The 22015-nt window shown below is 44.1% G+C and overlaps 1 protein-coding gene and 1 long non-coding RNA gene across 2 annotated transcripts; both read left to right on the top strand.

Annotated features, from left to right (window-relative positions):
- Positions 1-1021: 1021 nt before the first annotated feature.
- LOC103368916 (uncharacterized) lies at positions 1022-6308 on the top strand. The gene is made up of 3 exons (XR_520803.1): positions 1022-1083; positions 1257-1373; positions 4877-6308. It is a non-coding gene; the product is annotated as an uncharacterized LOC103368916 (long non-coding RNA).
- A 2205-nt stretch (positions 6309-8513) lies between these two features.
- Positions 8514-16211, top strand: LOC103368915 (C2 calcium-dependent domain-containing protein 4C). Its single transcript, XM_008297453.1, has 2 exons — positions 8514-8860; positions 9705-16211. Exon 2 carries the CDS (start codon positions 9753-9755, stop codon positions 11010-11012), a length of 1260 nt encoding a protein of 419 aa, XP_008295675.1. The 5' UTR covers positions 8514-8860; positions 9705-9752; the 3' UTR covers positions 11013-16211.
- Positions 16212-22015: the final 5804 nt, after the last annotated feature.

Raw genomic sequence — 22015 nt, 5'->3', positions numbered from 1 at the left:
TTAACACACTTTTCATCTTCATTCATCTTCTACATCTCAGAGGTCCGTTTAGAAACAACGTTGTAAGTGTCTAAGAGACAGGTTGTGGTGTGTGTTTGGTTTCTGTTTGATTGTCAGTTCATTGTTTTGCTGTTCTTATATAATTGAGAACTGAGATGAAGAATGTAACAGATTGTTAAAAAACAGATCGCTTTAAGGTCCAGTTTAGTTCAGAAGTTGGGTACGCTGAGTTTTATTTTGACAAGTCAGGTCACATGACTAACTTTTAGTAAGGTTAAGAGAGCAGCATTGTGGGTCACAGTCGGCATGGACACTTAATAGAAGTTATCGCCATTCTGCATGTGGTCTAAGAGGCGCAAACGGTAATTATCTTTGGTTTATATTTCATGTATACTGTGGTGTGATTTAGAGACTGAAAGATCCACAAATGTCTGTTTTTTAACGTGCATTTGTTTATTGTGTTTAGTTTTCACGGTGTTTGCCGAAGAGAAGAATTAAGAATAAACCTCCGTTGAGTGGCCTTTCTTGTTAGACCCGTGCAGCTACAAACGTACTCGGCTTCACTCAGCTTCTACGTCGTCTTTTTCCACTTTTTCTTCTCGTGGAGAAAAGAAACTGGACTTTAAACGAACTTTTAAAGTTTTGTCTGTCGTGTTCCGTCTGAATGAAGCGTTTCTGCAGCCACAGGAAAGGTTTAGTTTCACTTGCAGGTTGTTTGTCGTTGTTCTAACTTATTGCACAAGAAAGAAAATAATCCAAGTGTGTTTTTTCTTACAGATGCATTTAGTATTTATTGTGATTTTGCTTTAAAACTAAAGAGTTCTTGTATTAACTGCACAAACACCTGAATGCATTAACTTCTTGTAAGTGGAAATGCATTGTGTGTGTTTCCTTTGCTCTAACAGACAAGTTGCCTTGTTTTACAGTAAATCACAGCCTTTTTTTTTTTGTATAAAAATCTACTTAGACACATATTGCATTTGTTTGCACAAACAAATCTTCTTTCTTTCTCATTATTCTCCAGCCTGCATCATGTTTGGTGTGTGTGACGCCCGTCTGAACTTGTTTCTACCTGAGAACACGGTTAGTTTCTGTTAAACGCCTCTAGAGGGCAGCAGCAGCTTGGTTCTTGCTCACTCAGAGCTTGAGGAACAGCACAGATGACAGATTTATGAGTCTCTGACAGTCATAGAGTTTTTCTAATTAGATTTTCCCCAAACCTGTTCATGCCTTTTTCTTTTTTCTGCTTTTCTCAGCTCCTGCCTGCATGACTCTGGAATCAACATCACAAGCTCGAGTGTTTTCCAGCCTGGCCTCACCTGAAATGTACAGACAGAGAAACATGAGCCATAAGGAGCATTTCAGCTCAAAGGGTAACCTATCTTCTGGTCGCTCAGCTTTTCTAATCAGCTGCTGCGACTCTGTAAATAGACAGGCCGGTATAGCCGGGCCCTCGTACGCTGCTCCTGCACTCCGGTTATATGGTTTTATGATCTCCACCTTTTTATTTCTTCCTGTTTAAGTTGACCCACCTACTGCCGTCTGTAATCTGGAAATGAAACCCATCAGGCCGTGAAGGAAACGCCACCTGCTGCCTGCTGGTGTTTCAGGGCGGCTCTGAGTGCACACAGGACTCAGGGTTTCATTTCTTCTCTCTCATCCTTTTACCAAACACCTCATCCCCGTCTCCCCCCACCGGGATGCAGCGCCTTTACCGCAGAGGCCATCAAATTTGCTTCCTGTGTCGACAGGTCTGACCTTTTGCCCTGCGTGTGTCCAATCCAAATGCCAGTTCAGCCGAGCAGAAAAAGCAAGACACTCGGATGGTCCTGGCATTTGCAGAAATGTGTCTCTCTCTGTGGTTTCCTTCATACGCTGCGCCGTGTTTTAGTCTGAAAAGGACAACGCTTTGCTTAAACTGTGGTTCATGAAACCAGCTGCCAGACGCGTCAGTCGGTGTCAGTTCAGATAAAAGTGTTGCTCCAGCGTCTCAAACTCTGTTCAGTTTACTGACATGTTGCTTATTAGTCACCTGAAACGACGTTCTGTAAAATACTGTGGCCAAACTTTTTAGAAGTTCATGTTTTCAGACCTTAGAAGTTTTTTTTGTATTTTCAACCTAAAAAAAAAAAGGAAAAAGCATCTCACCTGGGAAGCTATTTTAAGGCTTCAATATCTCTAGAACTTCCACAGCCATGAAACTTGGTGACACCAAATTATTTCCATCAGATCCCAAAGATCGAATTGCTCCAGCAGAGGTCAAAATTTCAATTATTGGACCTTGAAAATGGAAGAAAGTGCAAAACTTTCAAACAAGTGTGATGCTGGGGCCTCAGAAAGTTCCTCTGAGTGTGTCTATGTATGAATACATCCATGTTTCCTCCTAAAATACAGTCTTTGGTCGACGTGTCAGCAACTTCTGAGGATGTAACATCAGTAGAAATGGATGTGTGGCGAGTTTAGCAAGACGAGGTTCCAACTCCTTATGATAAAATGTTGATGTGGACTCAGTGATAGCAGCACAGAAACTGGTGTGCATCAGCATCTATATGATGTTGTTCTATGTTCATAGTTACAGGATGAAATCTACCAACACATGAGGCTCATTTTACCTAAATGTGTCACAGACGGCTCAGTTTGTGGCGTTTCACACAGCGTTGTTGCTCCACTTTATCAGATTTTGTTCATAATTTACATATTTTGGATCCAAAACTGAGTTCTAAGTAAGCGGTTTTATCTCAATTTTGAGAATATTATATGTTTTTTAGATCTGGGAGTTTTTTAAATGTATTTTACCCTAAACAAGTCTGAGCTGGAACCATATTTAGGGTTTGACAACTAATACAACTGTGAGACTTAGTGAAGACGCTGACAGAACTGTTTCCAGCAGATTCAGATGATTGAATGATTCTAGCAGAGGTCAAATTTTAAAAGATGATAGAAAAAAAAGTGCAAACTCTTCAAACGAGGGCGGTGTTGGGGCCTCAGAAAGTTCCTCAAAGTGTGCATATATATATAAAGGTATCCATGTTTCCTAGTAAAATACAGTCTGTGGTCGACATGTCACCAACCTCTGAGGCTCTAACATCAGTAGACCTGGATGTGTGGTGAGTTTAGCAAGACAGGGTTCAGTTTTTTGCTATTTTGACAAACTGGTGATGTGGATTCATTGTTCAAGATGACCACGTATCAGGTTTATTTTGCCTCGACTGTTCACAAACTCTGAGACGGTGCAGCAACACATTTATTGAATCCTCTCCGACCCAGATGTTGGAAGCCTCTGGTGGTTTCACGCTGTGGCCGTGAGTCACATGTTTTTGCGTCCGTCCAGTCCAGCTGGCTGCTCGGCAGCGATCTCAGGGCTCCCAGAGACCAGAAGGCAGCTGAGTCCGAGCCCTCGGTGACCCGCAGAAAGCTGGACGGACTCGGAGTAATGAGCAGGCTGGCTGAACCGAAACAGACCGCGGAGGTGAAGACGTGTGAGCTGAGAGGAGGACGCAGAGCTGGTTATTGGGGAGGCAGTGTGGGGGGGGAGGATGGATCCATATGTCAGGGTAGGATGGAGACGTCTCCAAGGCAACAGAAGTTGTGCAGGAGGAAGACGGATGGCAACAATCAGAAGGAGCGAAAATGGACCTGGTGACGTGTTTCTTTCTTGCTGTTTGACTGAAATTCGCTCACAAACACGCTGGAGGAGCAAACCTGGAGCTGACTGGACCTCCTGCTGGGCTTTTGTGCGTTCACGCCCCAACTTCTGCTTCCTGTCTTTCCAGGAGGCCAATCAGACGTCAGCGGGGAAGATGCTCGGGCCTCGGTGTTGGACCGGGTTTTCAAGTGATCTTCTCTTTCTATTCGTATAATTGCCGGGTCACTGCCGGTGTGCTGGTGTCCGTCCGCTGAGAGAACAGCTGAGCAGCGCCACACATCTGTATCATTCAGCCAGGAAGTGCACTTTGGTCCGTTTGGGTCTGTAGCAGCCAGCGGTGTTGTCAGCTGTGGGTCGGGCTTCCTAATGAGAGCAGAACAGACACATTAACCTTTCCTCAGAAGATCCTCAGACGCTTGTGTATCGATCTCATTATTTTGTAGAAGGAAGCTGTTACCAGTGTGAAGCCGGGTTTGTGCACCGTGTGATGTGACATTCACATATTCTCCAGCAGATATTCCTTCAGTTTTAATTCATTTTTTCCCATCTGTCGGATTTTTAAGTTGTTTTTTTGCTGATTGTGATGAGCTGCAGCGTCCAAATACTGAGAAACAGATTAGTCAGTGGAGAGAAAACATTTTTCAAGTAAGACGGGACAAATAATCACTGATTTTGACTCCTTTTCTGTTGGATTTTTTCATAGTTAGCAAAAGTTTGTTTGGTCTAAAACCCAAAAAGATGAAAAAAATAAAAAATTAGGATCATAAATACTGGAAAAGTACATTAGTGGACACTTAACACTGGGTCTGCATGAGATATTCTTCACATTTAGACTCAGTTTGCATTAAAAAATAATATAAGCACTTAATTAATTACTGTACATTCTCTGTATTTATGGTTTATCTACACTAAAAAGCTCCAATACAGACAATATGCACAGTCTATATGCACTATACACTCATTAATTGAGCATTTATCTTTATTTTTTAATGCAAATGAATCTAAATATGAAGAATATCTCATACAGACCCAATGAAAGTGCCCACTAATGTACTTTTCTGTGACATATTCTTGTAATTTTCACATCTTTTGGGGTTTTAGGCAGATTTTAAGTATTCACCACGATGCTCTGATGCTTTATGGCTACAAACAAGAACAAATCAGTCCCAAAAACAGAACAAAATTAGTTATGAAACGGACCAAAGTGACAGCGTTTCTGTTTCTCTTTAGTGTAACCTGCCGGGCTCTGGCTCCAGATGACAGACAGCAGTGGGTGAAGGTTCAGATGTGCCTCTGCAATCTATATGGTAAGTGGCTCTTCACAGGGTGATTACATCAGACAGTGACGTGTGGAAGGACCTGCGAAGCCCAGATGTGTAATTATCTCCAGTCGGGCTCACGTGGTTTACATGCCACGCTGTCCTGACGCGAGTCCTCGTCGCTGCGGGCCGAACCGGAGCGTGGTGCCGACGGGTCGGAGCTGTTCTGGTGACACGAGGCGACGTACACGATGTTAGTAACACAGTATGACAACAGGCCCGTCTTCCACTGCAGGGTTCAGAATGATTTGTGATTTTTAGTGTTGAAAATATTTCAGATTCTGTCACAAAATCTGGAGCAGATGTTGATGAATGTTAATGCCTGTTGGATCCAGAGACTTTCAATTAAATACCACCAACTCTTTAAAGTGTAGAATACTGAAGACTGAACAAAGTTGTAGAGAGAAACCCAATAAATCCAACAGAACCGGGCTCAGGAAGGGCGGCCGTCTGCCTCGACATGTCGGGGTGACACTAAAGAGGAGAGAGAACCGGATCGCTGGTAGAAGAACGGACAGAACAACGGACACTGGGGAGGTCGGAGGTCTGTGACTGCAGACTGAGGAACATGCAGCTCCAGATCCAGAGGAACCTGCAGAGAGGACAACACAGAAACTACAGGAGAGAGACAACACAAAGGTGGTGACATGCAGCGCTGGCTTCCAGCTGTATGGAGAGTGGAGGAGAGGAGAGGAGCTCAGTGCATCATGGGAAGTCCTCCAGCAGTCTGGGTCTGGAGCAGCATCAGTAAGGGATGCTTCAGGGTCACCTGAACCATTAGCGTTACCAAACAGGAACGTTTTAGGCCTGATGTTACAGGTGATGTGGTCGTCTGCCTCCTAAACCTAAAGCCTGATAGCTGAACACTGCCTACATCTGAGACTCAAGGAACCAGAAGTAAACCTGCAGCCTGAGACCTCACCAGCAACAGGAAGTAGCTCAGCTCATGTCCGTCGTCCAGCCGCCATGATGAAGCTGCTCTTATCCACATGACAAAAACGTGAACTTGCTGTGCTCGATGAATGGTTCCACCTGATGCGGATATTTCAGATCTAACATCAGTCGTGACGTGGGAACATCTCAGGTGGTTTGTCTGCAGCTGCTTCTTTATGTAGATCAAATACACAAAGCTTCCACCTGTGGCGACAACAGAAGTGTGTCTTTGTGAAACTTGAATGTCCAGGCATGAGGTTGACCGTTAAATCCTACAGTGTTGTTTCAGACGTCTACGCTGTGTGTGTTTGGCAGGTCCAGAGCCTCGTTTAGACTTCATCATGATCTAGATGGACAGAGGCTTTACTGTCATTGTGCAAAATACAAGGAAACATCAGCAGCAGTGCAACACACAATACTCTAAATTAATTTAAAAAGAATGAGCTTCTATGCACATGTGCACAATCTGTGGATGAGATGTTTAAATGAAATCAGGACGTCATCTCTCATGCAGTGTTTCTGTGGCCTCATGAATGAATTCAGTCCATTTTGATGCACTGATGACATTTCAGTCAGTGTGAGGGCTGCATTCACTTTTTTTGCACACAAACTGCCCTTTATAAGTTGAATTGGTCCTTTAAAGCTATTTGAACCAGTAAAAGGGAACTGGGTTGGTTATAATCTGGGACAGAGCAGATAAAATAATGCAAAAACATCTTTGTGAACCAGATAAAGGCGGCTGTGGGTGTGTGTGTAAGCTGACTGATGCAGCTTTAACGAGCCTAAACCTTCACACCAGGGTCTCATCAGTATGAAGCGAAGACATTTTACATCCTCAAAACCCAGTCTGGGCAGATGTGGGTGTAAACTGCAGCTACCATGAGGTCTTAACTCTGACTTTGTTATCCTAAAATACTAAAAAAGTGACACTAATAAGTTTCAATGAGCTTTAACAGAAGCTGAAGTCCAAATGGATCCAGCGGCTCGTTGACTGTAAAACTGTTGAGCTTCCAATTAGCTGTGGCAAGACGGGGAGCAGCCATCAGACTGGTTTTCTGTGTGAGTGAGGCAGAGATGAGCAGAGCTGACTCCTCTTCCAGGTCCGTTCACAATCAGCGCCGCTCATCCACCTGTCTGTCAGCAGGCAGCCACAGACCTGCACATGTCTGAGCTCCCGCCTGCAGACTCGGTGCACTGATGCTCCTACAGCAGCGACCGGACCTCTCAGTCCACCGGTCACACGGCACTTGACACGAAACCACACAATCTGAGCAAATAAGGCGCGCTGTTTTAGTCCTGCAGATCGATGGAGTCAGTGGGGCCCATCCTATTTTAGACAAATGTATTTGTTGCCATAGCAAAGTTTCCAGGGAAACCGATCGGTCGGTTTAAACCCGAAGACACACAGACAAAACCAGGAGAGGGATGAAAAAAGCAAACAGAAAAAAGACTGCTGTGAAGTGAATCGGAGCACACAGGTGCACAGGCTGCTTTGTCTGCTCAGCTGCATGTGCTTTTCCTGGTCTCATATAGAAATAATATGATTTACATGCACACAAAGGCTCGGTGCTGCACACACACACACACACACACGTTTGACCCGATTGAAGGATGAACGGAGCGGGTCAGGGTGCTGATGGAGGACGATCAGGATGCAGCAGAGTGGAGACGACTCTGTACAATGACAATAGATGATAAGAACCAGTGATTTAACTGTAAATAAACTAATTTACAGATTGTCCCTGTTTTGTTAAATTACCAAAAATAACTCGTAAAATATATTTAAAAATTTATTCATTTGCATTTTAACCATTAAAATAAAGTAAATAATGTCCACATCTAGATATTTTTACAAATACAGTGTAATTGTATAAGTAGACATGAACTGAAATCAACAAAAGAAAATAGTCGTTTCTTTTAACAGATATTTGTGATTTCATATTTATATATAAAGAACTGAAAATAGTAACCAAAATAATTGCTGTCCTTTTACAGATATTGATTTCACTCAATAATAGAGTAAAATCACAGAAAAAAAAAAATATAAAAAATGTTAGTTTATATGTTAACTGAAAAAAATTAAATAAAATAAAATAAAACCAGGTCAAAGCTGGGCATTATCTTCACATTAAAAAAACCCAACAAACTATATATATATATATATATATATATATATATATATATATACAAATACTAATTTGTTCTTTCTTTTTTCTGGCACCTGATTTTCACTCTTTTATGAGATTTTATTAAAATTTCAAAGCATTTTTGGAGGTGAAAACAAAATGAGTAAAACTGTGACTGTCGTGTCTTCAGAAACAACAATAACAAGAAAATATAATCTTATAAAATATCACAAAATAAGACATATTGGATGAGAAACCAAACAGAGCGTGCTCACAGGGGTCCAGTGAATCCTTGGTTTTGTTGAATTTTCATATTTTCTAGGTTCAAAACTTGAAAACTAGAAACTAAACAGAGTCTCAACCTCAGTGTTTAAACCTGTCACATTCATTACTGGCCAGTCTTGGGTTTTTTTTGCACTTTGGTGCAACAGCTGATGTTCTAAATGTGCTGCAGGTCGTTCAAACAACGATAACTTGACTTTGTTCACTCTTAATCAGCCAAAGCACGTTAGAAGTTGAAATGAGCTGAACGTTCCCTCAGAGCAACGCGTCTCCAGCAGCAGTGAAACAATCACAGGGACTCTGCTGCATCACGTCCACCGACCTGGAAGGTTCCTCTCATTTGCAGCCAGCGTCTTTCTGGCTGGTTCTGCTGGAGACGCCAACAGTTTGATCTTATTGGTCAGCAGCGGCTCTGTGTCGCCTATAAAACGCACGACTGGAGCTCCGGAGCGGAGACGGTGTGAGGGCGCAGAGCGCAGCGCGCAGCGAGGAGGAGACACCTGTTACCGGCGGAACGGAGGGCGACGGGAGCAGAGCACCACTTCTGTACAGCTGTAAGTGTCTTATGATTATCATTCCTGGATTAGGAGCAGTCTGGGGTTACAGATTTCAGCTGGAGTTAATTTATTTTAGAGGTTTTGGAAACGGACTGGTGCGCAACAGGAGGGAGCGTTCAGGCACCTGTTGGAGTGGACGGAACTTTTTCTCTTAAAATTCAATTCACGTTTTATTAAAAAGCAGAAATACAATTAAATATTCTTTACCATTAGAAATAACCGTGGAAACGGTACTAGTGTGGGAACATTCAACTGTGAAAATGATTTTTTTTTATTTCTGTATGTTTCACCATCGTGTGATTGAAAGTGAAAGCAAGAATAAAATCAGATAAAAATGCGCGTAAAGTGTTTTTTTAGTGGCTGTAGTGCACATAGATAGCAACATACAACATATATGACTTTAAATACAGCACCTTAGGACATAAAGAATAAAGAAGAAGCAGATCCTTTGTTGTTAATCTATTTGCAGCTTCTTAAAACACTCAGTTTTCTGTTTCATTTGATTTAAATTCCCTGTAGTTGGATTCTGATTGATTCCTCATCGGTACCTGTTGAGACGTATTAAATCAACCGCAGCTCTTCAAAAACAAAAAAGCCTTTTTTAAGCTGAAGTGCTTCGACCCACTGAGGTTTTGCTCTGCAGTCAATATCCCTAAAAGTGAAGCTCAGATCCAGTGTCTCAGAACCGGGCTGTTTCCTTTTACTCAGTCTTATTGTGTAAATGCTTGTGCTTTAATCACAGGCTGCGCTCCAGCACTCGGGTTATTTTTATCCTCTCCCTGTGGTGCGACTCCTCTGATCATTCACCCTCCTCCCCACCCATGTGTGTTATTAATTGCAGACGCACCTGACTGCACCTCCTCCACGCTTCCCACTGCCTGGTGGGACCATGTGGGTTCTGGATAAGATCCGCGGGTCGGTGGAGACCAGCGTGCTGCGACAGGGAGACAACGGAGACAAGAAAGGCAACGCAGCGCCCTACAGCAACGTCCTCACTCCTGACAAGATCCCGGACTTCTTCATTCCTCCGAAGCTGGTGAGCTGCCCTCCAGAACCCGAGATCCCCAACGTGAAGCCCAAAGAGGGGCTGCAGCCGTCCACCTCCGAGCAGACCATCGGCGGCGGGAGGAAGATCAGCAGCCCGAGGAGCCCACGTCTGGTGGCCAAGCTCGCAGGAGACACTAAGAACTTGCTGAGGGCTGCAAACCGCCACATCATTCAGATAGAAAGCGCTGACGATGTTGTGGCTGGAGACACCAACGCAGACCCCCAGTCGCAGACCGCCATGTCGCTGCCGTACGTCCCCAAGACCCAGACGTCGTACGGCTTCGCCACCTTGAAGGAAAGCCCCCACACTCGCCGTAAAGAGTCGCTGTTCCACTGCGAGCTCACCAGCCCCATCACCTCCCCGAACGCTCAGAGGAAGACTGGCGGCAAAAGCAGCGACGCAGGAAACCACCTGAACCCGGCCGACTTCAACACCTCCCACATGAACCCGTATCGATACTTCAGCGGTGGAGAAAGCGACACCTGCTCGTCGGCCGAGTCGTCTCCCTTCAGCTCCCCTCTGCTGTCTCGATCTGCGTCCCTGCTCAAGATCTTCACTCATGAGACGCAGGCCAAAGTGGTGAAAGCCAAGCGGACGTTCGCCCGCCACAGCTCGCTGTCCACCGACGAGTGCAGCTCGGCCGAACCCAGCCCCAACGTCCAGCGGCGGCTCCACGTCCCGTCCCTCCACGGCGGCGCCGGAGCCTCCGACCATGGCCTCCATCGGGAGCACACCATCAACCTGCACAAGGGAGGGACGGTGCGGATCAGCGCCAACTACGACTCCGGCACCTCCCGCCTCCTCATCCGTGTCCTGGCGGCGGAAAGTCTGTACGACAAGCACTGTGACATCAAGAGCATCAACTGCTGCGTGTCCGTCTACCTGAACCCCGGCAAGCTGCAGAAGCAGCGCAGCAACATCATCAAGAACAGCCGCAACCCGGTCTTCAACGAGGACTTCTTCTTTGACTCGATAAGCTCGATTCAGGTGAAGAAACTCTCGGTGAAGTTCAAGGTGGTGAACAAAGGCACCAGCCTCAAGAGGGACACTCTGCTGGGGGAGCGAGAGGTGCCCCTGACCAAGCTGCTGTCGGGGCTTTAAAGTCGGAGGAGCTGGAGGCAACAACCGAGGATCAGACTGAACTAAAATCACATGTTTGCACTGGTTTCTATACAATTAGTCCTGTGAGTCGCCAAAATCAGCGAATAAAAAGACGAAGATGGAGGAAATTAGGAGTTTCCACGAAATAAACCAATTCTCTGAAGGAAAAATTAACAAAGCTCAGAAACTGAATCTCCTGACGGACGGATGAAGGCTTTAGGTGGTCAGTAATGACAGCTCATTAAACCAAGCTGGGCTCAGCAGCAGCAGATGAAAGGTTTTCTTTCTGGACGCGTCTCCCTGCCAACCTCCTCAGCCAGGTCCGGTTCAAAGGTGGGGCGACACCTGTGCACCAGCCCGTCTCCGAGTCCCCGCATGCACCGCCACGTGCCGCCGTTTTATTGTTGTAATGCAGCAGCAGCAGCAGAACCGGGCTGTGATTCTGCATCAGCTGCACCGTGTCGGCCTCAGAGATGCTTTTGTGAATTAGCTTTGAAGTGGCACTACATCCTGATGTGCAAATGACCCTTTGATCCCAGTCGCCACGCTCCGCCTCCTGCAGAGGGACGGCGCATCAGAAACACAATTAGAATATGATTGATCAAGGCTGTGACTGCCATCATCTGAGCCACAGCCCATATATGTACTGCAAAAACTAAAAGTCCTGCCTGTGGTTTTGTGCTTGAAGTTGCCCTGTGGAGTTTATTTGCAAAGCAACTAATATATTGTTATTATTTTAAATCCACTTTGTTAATCACTCAAGTCGAACAACCTTCTTCATCAAAGTCTCCTGTTTAGTTTGTTGTTAGAAATGTGAATTTGGCTGCACATCACAAACTAAACATGACGTAAACGTTGCTCCACAGCACTCCTAGTGGTCAGAACATCCACAGGGCAGCTTTAAGTTTAATTTTTCTTCCAGCAGAATTTTAAAAACTGTACAGCTGAACTTTTTTCGTACAAATCAAGTTTTTTTTTCAGTTTTTCGTTGGTGTTGTTTGCAGTTCAACACGCGTTTCTCGGATGATCTTTAAATGAAAGCGTTCCCGCAAACAGATGTTCTTACTGCACGTGCAGACTTCGTCACTGAAAACGCCTCCAGAACTCAATTATAACCAGAAACTTGATGAGATTTTATGCAGAGCGAGGTACATTTCGGAGTTTAATATCTTTAATAGCCTCCGGTTACGTCTCTAATGGGATGAAACCCGGCTCATAGTTAATGAATGTGGAGCAGCGAGGGTTTAGGATTTTGCTGTATAGACGGGAACCTTCGTCTGTTCATTCGTTTGACGTACGCGTTCATTCTGATGAACTCTGTTGGAGGAAATCTGTTGGACTCACTGCAGCCTCTTGACGTGTGCGATTAAATCTCGTCGCACTGGTTTTCTGAGCAGATTCTTTCCAACAACAATGCGTCGCAGGTGGTTACACAACATTTGAAATTCCTTCCCACTCGGCTTCACTCAGAGCCGCTTGTTGCAAAACCATAATCTGGTCAGATCAGTTTCAAAATGTTCAGTTAAAACGATGAATGCTTCTCCTTTTTTTTTTTTTTAACCTGGATTATCTCATTTTAAAGAAGTGAGCTGTGCACCCACTGCTGCTCTGTTTGGTTTGTCAGCAGCAGGATGGAGAAAAATGTGATTTAAAGTTCTTTTTTTTTTCATGTAAACACGATTTTATGGTAAATTTATGCAACCAGGCGTTTGCCTTCGTCACTATTGGGGGTTTTTCCATCTAAAAATCATCGAGAACCTTCTGCTCAAGCGTCTCTGATTTGCTTGAAACTTGTTTTTTAATCACCAACTATGGAAATTTTAAATGATATTTGTGAAATTTAAGCTTAATGCATCAAAAACTGTCTGAGAAAATTGTTTAGAACAATTGCCCAACATGCAGTTTGATTCTTCACCCATTAAAATTCAAGCTTCTGTTTAAAGCTGATTGAGCAGCGATGACAAGCTGCACCACAGAAGTTCTCGAGTTTCCCAAAAATATGTGATGTGTGAAGCTAAAACTACACAAATATCTTCATGAATGTTCATCTGTTACGCTGTAACACGTTCAGATCGATCAGAGATGGTCGAGCAGAAGTCTGGTGGTCTGAGATGGACCGACCCGGTCGGTAAACTATCGTGTGCATGTAACTGTGGTGTTGGTCTGTGTGAGCAGATGAACTGGTGTCAGCGTTAGAACCAGCTGCATGACCCGAACGGGACACTGGTGTTTGCATGACACGCTCAAAGTTTTAATGAAACCCTGAAGCCTTACTGTGAGTGTGTGTGTGTGAGATACAGAGTGTGTGTGTTCTGATTGGCATGACTTTGTTCATTTTCTATGTCGTATTTTGTAAAATCTTGCATTTGAATGGTTTGAAGTGACTGTACATAAACAGCACATGTGGTAGTTTCTTCATTCAGCCAATTATGCACCAGCGCATGAGAGGTGCTGATGAGAGAGGATCATGTTTAACGAAGCCCAGGAGGAGGAGGAGGAGGAGGCACAAATGTCAAGAAACGAGGCGACGAGGAAAACAATGTCGTGAGCTTTAACGCTCTCCTCCGCTGTGGTGAGGAATTAGGAGAAATTACAGCCCGGAGCGCCGGAGAGAGGAGATCGACTTCAGACGGGAAACAAGTCGGGGAGATGAGAGCGATGCAAATTACTGGGGTTTTTCTTACACGCTGTGCCAAAGGATTAAACTCTCACCTGGTGTTTGTAGCTCACCTGTAGCACCGCTGCTCTGTACACGTTATCCACGGTGACGCTGCTGCTGCTGCTGCTTGGTCTGTTTTCGGTGATCCCTGTTCAAACAGACAGTGCCTGCTCGTCGTATATTTTATTCACACTCCCTGAGCCGTGCTCGGCCCTGTTGTTAGCCAATCGTTCTTCTCGCATGGTGAAAATGTTCCAGTGGTGTCAGTGACTCGGTTTAAGTGGGTTCTTTTGTACAGTTTGTGATTCCAGGTGAGCGATTTGCAGCAAACGTTTCTCTGGGAGATGTGTTGTGAAGACTGTTTGGTTGCATCCTGATGTTATAGCTGTTCACTTTTTGCAGTTCAATTGCAGGTTAAAGAAAGTAAAGCGACACAGATATGGTTGTTCTCTGTGGCCTCATCAGCGGGTCATCGTCTGCAAACGGTTGAATATGAGGGAAGTTAGTAGAAAATCTCCTACAGCTGAAAGAAATCATCTGAGTTTAAAAGTTTTTCTTGAACTTCCTGCTTTTTAACAAGCTCACCAAAACCCACAGACAGATATCTAATAAGGTCACGGCCGGTTTGTTCTCGCTGAACGGTTTCGTTTTGGGCTAAAGGTTGCTTCGCTTTTTGCTTCAGGAACAAAAAGGATTTATTGAATTGGGTTTATTATTTGTTTGTGTCATTCCTTATGAAATCAACCAAATCTTCAAAGGTTACCGCTCGACCTCCTCAGAATCAGCAGATTATGACTTTAGTGTATTTAATGAAGCCCTGCAAGATTTTACCTCCATACTATGAATATGTTCCAAGCTACAGGCCCTCAGAGACGGGCTGAACATGGAGGGACTCGTGGGTCAAAGATGGCACCAAATGTTGGTAAAAATAACGTCTTTCATGTCAACCATCATCACACATGCAGGTCGGAGCTCTAAAAGTTCACCCAAAATACACTTTTTAAAAAAAGTTTACTCCAGTGAATTCTCAGAAAACCCATCCAGGGTACGGATGCGTTTTGATGCTGCCTCAGACGTTACAGCTGCTGGTTTGCTGTTGAAGCTAAAGTACATCTCGTGATATTGAAGCTCAAAGTTAGTTTCAGATAAAACAAATGGTTTTGGCTTCAGATTGTGACACCTGGAGTGGATGTGGAACTGATTTACAGGTTTTATCAAATGTGTTTTTCAGTCTTAAAATCCATGTCTATCTGCGGTGATGTGAAGTTTTAAGAGTTTAGAAATAATAAAGAAATTAGAGCCAAATTTCAACCCACACCTGTGACTTTAGGAGCCTGTAACTCTGAATGAAGGTAAAATGGTTTTCCATAGTTTCATTAAATACACTGGAGCTACTGTATGTTTAAAACCCAGCTGATTCTGACGAGGTTTTCATGGAATGATTGTTCGTTATTGTGGTGGATTTTGAGCCAAGCTGGATATTTAACACATCTTTGTGTTAAATACAAGATACTGGAGAATTGTTAGAGGTGATGACTCCACATAATACCAATTATTATATTGTTTTTAATGATCAAAAAAAGACAAAAAACATCCAACTACAGCTGCAAAATTACAGTCAGTCACCTTGTAAAGAGGCTGATGGTCTCCAAGCTGACAGAAGGAGTTAAATCTGAGTGACAGCGTTGGATTGAATTATGCATGTAGAGTTTATCGTCTGTACAGTCGACGTTCAGGAGTTTTTACAGCAGCATCGATTCAAAAGGACGTCAGGAGTTCAGTTATTCGTTTTATTGGAATAGTTCAACATTTACAGGAGTTATGTGCAACCGGTGCAGTGAGTTTTACGTCCTAAACTGTCAGACTGCTCCTTTAGATTGTGTTTGGACATCATGCCGTAACTCTTGGACACGTTTATTTTTAACCTGTTGTTGGTGTTTGACACAATAAAAGTGAGGCGGACTGAAGCTGTGAGCTGCTTTGAACGTTAACCTTTATTTGATCTATAGACGAATTACCAGAATTAACTTACCAGAATTAACTTTGCCATTATCCAGCCTGCTGCCGTGGTGGAAATCAATCTGTATATTTCTGCACTCGATCGCTGTTTAATTAGATCCAGAGCACAGAGGCTTGACTGATAGCGTTTGAAGTGAGACGTGAAGAAAAACGTCGATAGCTGCGCGTGCGACAGAAGCAGCCTGTTGGATGTCGTGTTTTATTGACTTTTACTTTATTCACTTTCCATTTGTTAAGAGCTGTTCTTCTTTTTTTAATTATACTGTATATATGCTGGTGTCTCTCAAGTCTTCCTGTCTTGACAGGTTCACTCTGAAAAATGAAGCTGAAAAGTGCCGGTCCGTTACTTGACACTGAATTCTTTGGTTTCTGTCCAGACGTAGACGAACAGTGAAGTGCAGTTGCTGTTCTTGTTGTGTTTCTGAACTGTGCCGGTAGACACTTTTATACTGTGATGCTGCCACCTCTGGTTTCTGTGTAAATCTGTGTGGAAAAAAAAAACTTTAATTAAAAGTGAAATTAATCAATGAACTCTCTGGTTCTGTTGTTATTCAGTTGCGTTCTGATGATTGAGATTTTATAATGTTGGTGTAAAGTCAGACTCATTTCCTCTGGGTGTTGGATGAAGCTGCCTCTGGTCTCCGATCCTGTCTGTGATGTTCTTGGACAGGATCAAGGTGCAGCCGAGGTGAACACAGAGTCTGGTTTAGGAGCTTCAGCGTTGCTTCTTTTTGCAGATGACTTGTTGAGGTGGCACCTCCAATCTGATCCCATGAAACCACTGATTGCTCGCTCTGGCTTTGGAGTTGAGTTGCTGCCCTCAGTGAAGGAGTTCAGGTATCTCAACATCTTGCTCATGAGTGGCAGGAGGTTGGACTGGAGATGGACGGATGGATTGGTGAAGCGTCAGCTGTAGTGTGGGCGCTGTACTGAACCTTTGTGGTGAAGAAGGAGATGATTTACCAGTCGGCCTTTTGTCCAACCCTCACCTACAGTCATGGGCAGTGACCAAAAGAGTGCCGACGTGGTGTTCTTAGATTCAAAGGGTTGTGCTGCTACCCGACTCTGGACACTTGTTGGACTTGAACAGGAATCCAAACCTGACTTCTACAACCGCTCAATCACTGGTTGCTACTGATTAGACAGATGTTTCACTAGTGGACGGTCTCTTCTTGGTTTTCAAACCGCACCATCATGGCAGCTCATCTGGAAACTTCCTCTCATATTACAAAAACAGCTGACTAAAACATGTTCCTGACACCGTTTTAGGGCAGAAATAAACCATGTAGATACTGAATATGTCTTCGTATATGGTTTTCTGGTAGTTTCCAGAGGCGTCGAGTGGCGACCAGAAGCTCCTGATTTACGTAAAGTAGCTTAGACCTCAACTTTGTGCAAATGAGAAGCAAGCAATGTGATGCCCCGTCTCTGGAAATGCTACCAGAATGCATCATGGGGCTGCTTGCATAGACAATGAGTGGGAAGCGTTGAAGTGACTGATCCTGTGGACACCGTACGGGTTTGGATCAGGGTCGCTGCTCCTTCACGTTGAAAGAAGCTGAGGTGGTTCAGGCATCTTTCTTTTGATGGTTTCTGGGTAACTAGGAGGAGAAACCAGGGTATCATATATCTCATCTGACCTGAGAACCCCATGAGGTCCACCAGGAGGAACTGGAACATGTTGCTGGGCAGAGTTACATCTGGATGGAGCTTTGACCTCAGATATGGATGAAGGATTAATAACCAGAGGTAGCATTACCTTGCATGACATCAACAAAGGGTCCTGATCAATAAAACCCACTTTTTTTTTCATTTAAAAACTTCACTTCCAGGCCAGTTCCAACAGTCTGTGTTGGTCTCCTTCACCTGCACATCCTCAGTGACAACGAGAGGATGGAGATATCCTCATGGCCCTCCAGGCTTCCCTCTGAGTTAAAATCCCAACACTGACCAGGTCATCTCCACCACCTCAGTCTTCTTCCCTCCTTCATGAATCCTTCTAATTACATAATTCACCTCAGTAATGTGACACCTCGGCTCCTCCAACGAACCCCAGGTCCTGTTAATGACATCCTCCCACCTAAAATCCCTTACCCAGAGTTTTCAGGCCTCCTCTGCTCCCGTCTCGCTTCTGCCCTGAATTAGCATCACCAGCACACACAGATATAGAATATTAAACCAGTCGGCTCTGCCATGCTGACTATGTAGCTGGCAGGGTAAAGAATCCTGCATCATCTCCATTAGCTTCAGGAGAAAGTCATGGACTGGAAGGGAGGAGTCAGTTTGGAGCTGAACGTTTAATAAAAGTGTGTGGGAGGCCAGAACTGTCAAACACACCAGGAATAACTGCTGCCAGCGTCACATTTCTATTCCTCTGCATGCGTATTTCTCCTAAAATAGAACACTTTAAAGCTGCATTAATCAGTGTGTGCAGGTGAAAGCAGTCGCTCGTTGCAGTGAACTCAAAGTGAATCGTCACAGTTTGCATTCAGCTCAATTCATAAAATGCATCCATCTTTAAGTTGTGTTTAGCACCAGTTTTAAAGCTTCCACTGCAGATTAATGCAAACATCAGCCTCATGCTGGCTCTAGAGGAAAAGTCAGGAGATCATGAAAATATTGTAATGACTTATAAATAATAGACCCTTTGCAGGATTGTCTGTAAAGTTATTCTGTTCCAGTGTGGAGAGGAGAAGTCTGTCCAACGTATCTCTCAGTGGAAAATAAGAAGGATGGAATATTTCTGACAGTGAACACAAAACTTTTTCTTGTTGGCTCGTTGTAAATACTTCCTTATCCTTATCCAACACTAAAAACAAATGAACTAGTCCCACCATTTAATTAAACACAGGCTCATTTCAACTCAATTACTGCTCATATCCTGCTTTATAGCACAATATATGGATATTTATAGATATTTATGAAGTTATAGGTTGATGTATGAAATACTTTCAGAGATAAAACATCTTTTTAAAATCGGCTGTCGACCCGTTTTCAGCAGGTTTTATTTCTCACATTGAGATTTGAGGCTCTATTAAAGCTACAAACCTTAAACCTTCAGTTATTTCTCATTATTTCAGACAAGTAGATAACAAATAATGTGTACCAACGGCTGAGTTCAAATATAAAATGATAATGAAAAGCTTTAAGCTCACATAAACCTGATGACACAGAAGTGAACCAGTGATGCCTCCTGCATGTCACCAGAACACAGAACAAAACATGTTTGGGTGCTTTTATTATGAAATACCGACTAAAAAGGAAGAGAAGGTTCGTTTTCTTCAACCTTCAGAAGGTTTGACAAGATGAACCACAAAAACATAAATATTAGTAGAAAGTTTGATTAAAGTCGAGTTCTGGAGTTTCAGAATGGTTCCTCAAATAAAACTGTTCTGAATAAAAGCAGATTTAACTTTAAAGCATCACCTTACCCAGGATAGCTGTTGAATTCATGTCAGTGAGAATACTCACAGATGTCATTTTAAATATTCAGAGTTTATAATAAAAATGTTTCAGTTAAATCCGAGCTGGTCGAGCAGGATGGAGATGTGAGGCTGAATAACCCATTAGAGTTCCTGCAAAAAATGAATTATTTATGCTTTTACTGTTTGAACATAACATCTTTTAAACAGCGTTTGTTTTTGGTGTATGAACCGGTTGGAGAGCTGGCAGCGTGTCCTCACAGCTCACAGGAGACAGAAGCTGATGAAGACGTTCACCTGTTGGATTCTTGTGGACAAACACATCCTCTGACTGGTGGTCTCGATCTGACTGACTGACACTCAGAAGCTCCTTTTCGTCCTCTCATCCACCTGCTCGTTCACCTCCTGAGTTACCTCCAACAACTTTGCCGGCTACGACCGAACATTTCCCCTGTTTGTTATTCAGAGATTCAGACGCCTCCATCGTCTCTCCTCGCCCCCGATTCATCACCCACACACAGGAATACGATTAGATTTCCTTTGCCAGCTGCGCATGAGATGCTGCTACTGTACACACCTGCTCACTCTGACAGCAGAGGAAGTGTTTTCCAATATCCTTCATCTGCCATCGTTCATTTCCATCCGCTGCAGAGTGTCTCTCTCAGCTCGTAAATTGATTTATAATGCTGTCTTGCTCTGAGTGTTGGGGGGCAGTGGATGGACGGCAGAAACACAGCGGAGCTCTGGGTGCTGGGCTCTGGGCGCTGGATGCCGGGCTCTGGGCTCTGGGTGCTGGGCTCTGGGTGCCGGGCTCTGGGGGCCGGGCTCCGGGCTCTGGGCTCTGGGTGTTCGGCTCTGGGGGCTCGGCTCTGGGCTCTGGGTGCAACACGGCAGCAGCAATGCAAACCTATACTCTCGGGGGCAAATTTGACGGGGGGCAATTTCCATCCCCGGCTTCCTCGGCTTGAGGGAGGAAAGGTTTAGGGCTGTTATTGGCTTTGGGATTACTATGGCAACGGCAGAGGAGAGTGCTCTCCGAGTGAAGGAATGAGATGAGGGTGGGGGGTGCATGTATGCGAGCGTCTGGTGGGGGGTTGAGTGTTGCTGTTGAAATCGCCGCTCGCTATAATTGTGGTTTGTTCCTTCACGTATTAACCCTCAAACAGAGATTTGGTGAGATCTTTAATTAGACCCTGGTAGAGTTTGATTCGTGTTGCAGGCGTGTACAGTCCACTGGATTACAAACACACACGACAAGGACCCTTCATGCAGGAGTGTTATGTTGCAGAAGAGTCTTCTGTTTCTCAGACCTGTTGCACTGTGAAGGTTTTCACTCAGAAAACGCGACCCGACAACGTTAATGGTTGAAAGCATCGGAAAAATCGAACAAATCCATATTGTGTCATGATGTGTGAGTGCAGGGGAGCAATATAAAGTAATTAAACTGCTTATTTTCTTTGCAACCAAAAAAAAAAATCTCATGTTTCTTATTTTCCATGACTGTTCTGTCTGATGGATAATGGGTCTTCAGTCTGTCTGGTGTGTCTAACATTCAGGCTGTCAACCAGAATCAAACCTTTGCAACTTGCTATAACGATATCAGGAACTGCAGAACTGTAAAAACAATTAATACATGAAGGTACTTCAAAAACAAGGAAACAAGAGGCAGAACTCCCATTCTGAGGCCTGACTTTCCACCATAAAGATTCATAACACTGTGCATAAAAACTCAAACGTTTGAAGCAATCAGAGGGACGATAAAGTAAAGGAGAGCTTCAGGATGGCTGCTGTGGCTGCAGGACCATGTGTCCGTCCTCACAGCATCAGGTGGCCGAAGCAGCCGAACGTTCCTTTGAACTGCTGCCCAACACGTTGGACTTTCCCAACCTGAAATGTGACTTATGTGATCGCCGTTTTCAGATCGATGATGAGGTCATGCATGCTGTCGAGGAGAATCCAGAGGCTCAAGACGCGATTCTTTTCCGTTACGGGGAAGTGAGGCTTCAAAATTAGTGGACTATGATGTAAAATGAGGCGAGAACAATCCTTCTCCTGTGACATTTTCTGGTGAGACCGAGAGCTTTCTGAAGATGCAGATGTATGCAAACTATGTAAGATACAGTTCACAAACCGCTCCAGCATTTACACCTGAGGTAACGTTTTTTCTTTTAAGTAATTTTTTTGTCCTTTTTAGAGAGTCGAAGGAGAGACGGGAAAGCAGGGGAGGAGAATGGGTTGCAGCAAAGACTCATGGGTGGGATTTGAACCCATGGCCGCTGCATCGGTGACTGTAGCTCCTGCAAATGGGTCGCCAGCTCAACCAGGTGAGCTGAAGCAGCAGCCCTGAGGTAACGTTTTAAAAATATGCATCCAAATGAGCAACATGTATGTTTCTCAGCGTGCTAGTTTGCCGCGTTGTGGTTATAATGTGTGAAATGTGCTTTGGACGCAGTAAAATCACAACTTTAAGAAACTCTCTCCATCGTCAGGTTGAGCTGTTGGGTTTTATCATCCTGAATATATAGACTCTCAGAATAATGAGATTTAACAACACATCATTTGTTTTTGCTGTTTATTAAAGACTGAAAAAGTCCACCTGTTGTTTTAGCAGTTTCAGCATATTGCTAACGCTACGATATTCCAGCTTCTATTCTTGGTTCTGCAGCGTTTCAGCGTATTTAACATAATTTTCCAGGACTGCTAGGAGCTTCATTTAAATCTCCTTTCCTGTAAAAAGGCCCTGCTGTTTCCCTCTGGCTCCCCAAAGCCTTGTTTTCTTCACTATTACCGACATTGAGGCGGCAGGGGGAAACTAAGGAGCTTAATGCACCTGATTCATGCTATGAAGTGACACCGTAGATCACAGGCTTCATGAAGAGCTACTGATTGTTGTACTGAGTATC

Source organism: Stegastes partitus, unplaced genomic scaffold, assembly GCF_000690725.1.
Source record: "Stegastes partitus isolate 25-593 unplaced genomic scaffold, Stegastes_partitus-1.0.2 Scaffold1222, whole genome shotgun sequence".
Taxonomy (NCBI): domain Eukaryota; kingdom Metazoa; phylum Chordata; class Actinopteri; family Pomacentridae; genus Stegastes; species Stegastes partitus.
This window is presented reverse-complemented; position numbering and strand designations above follow the sequence as displayed.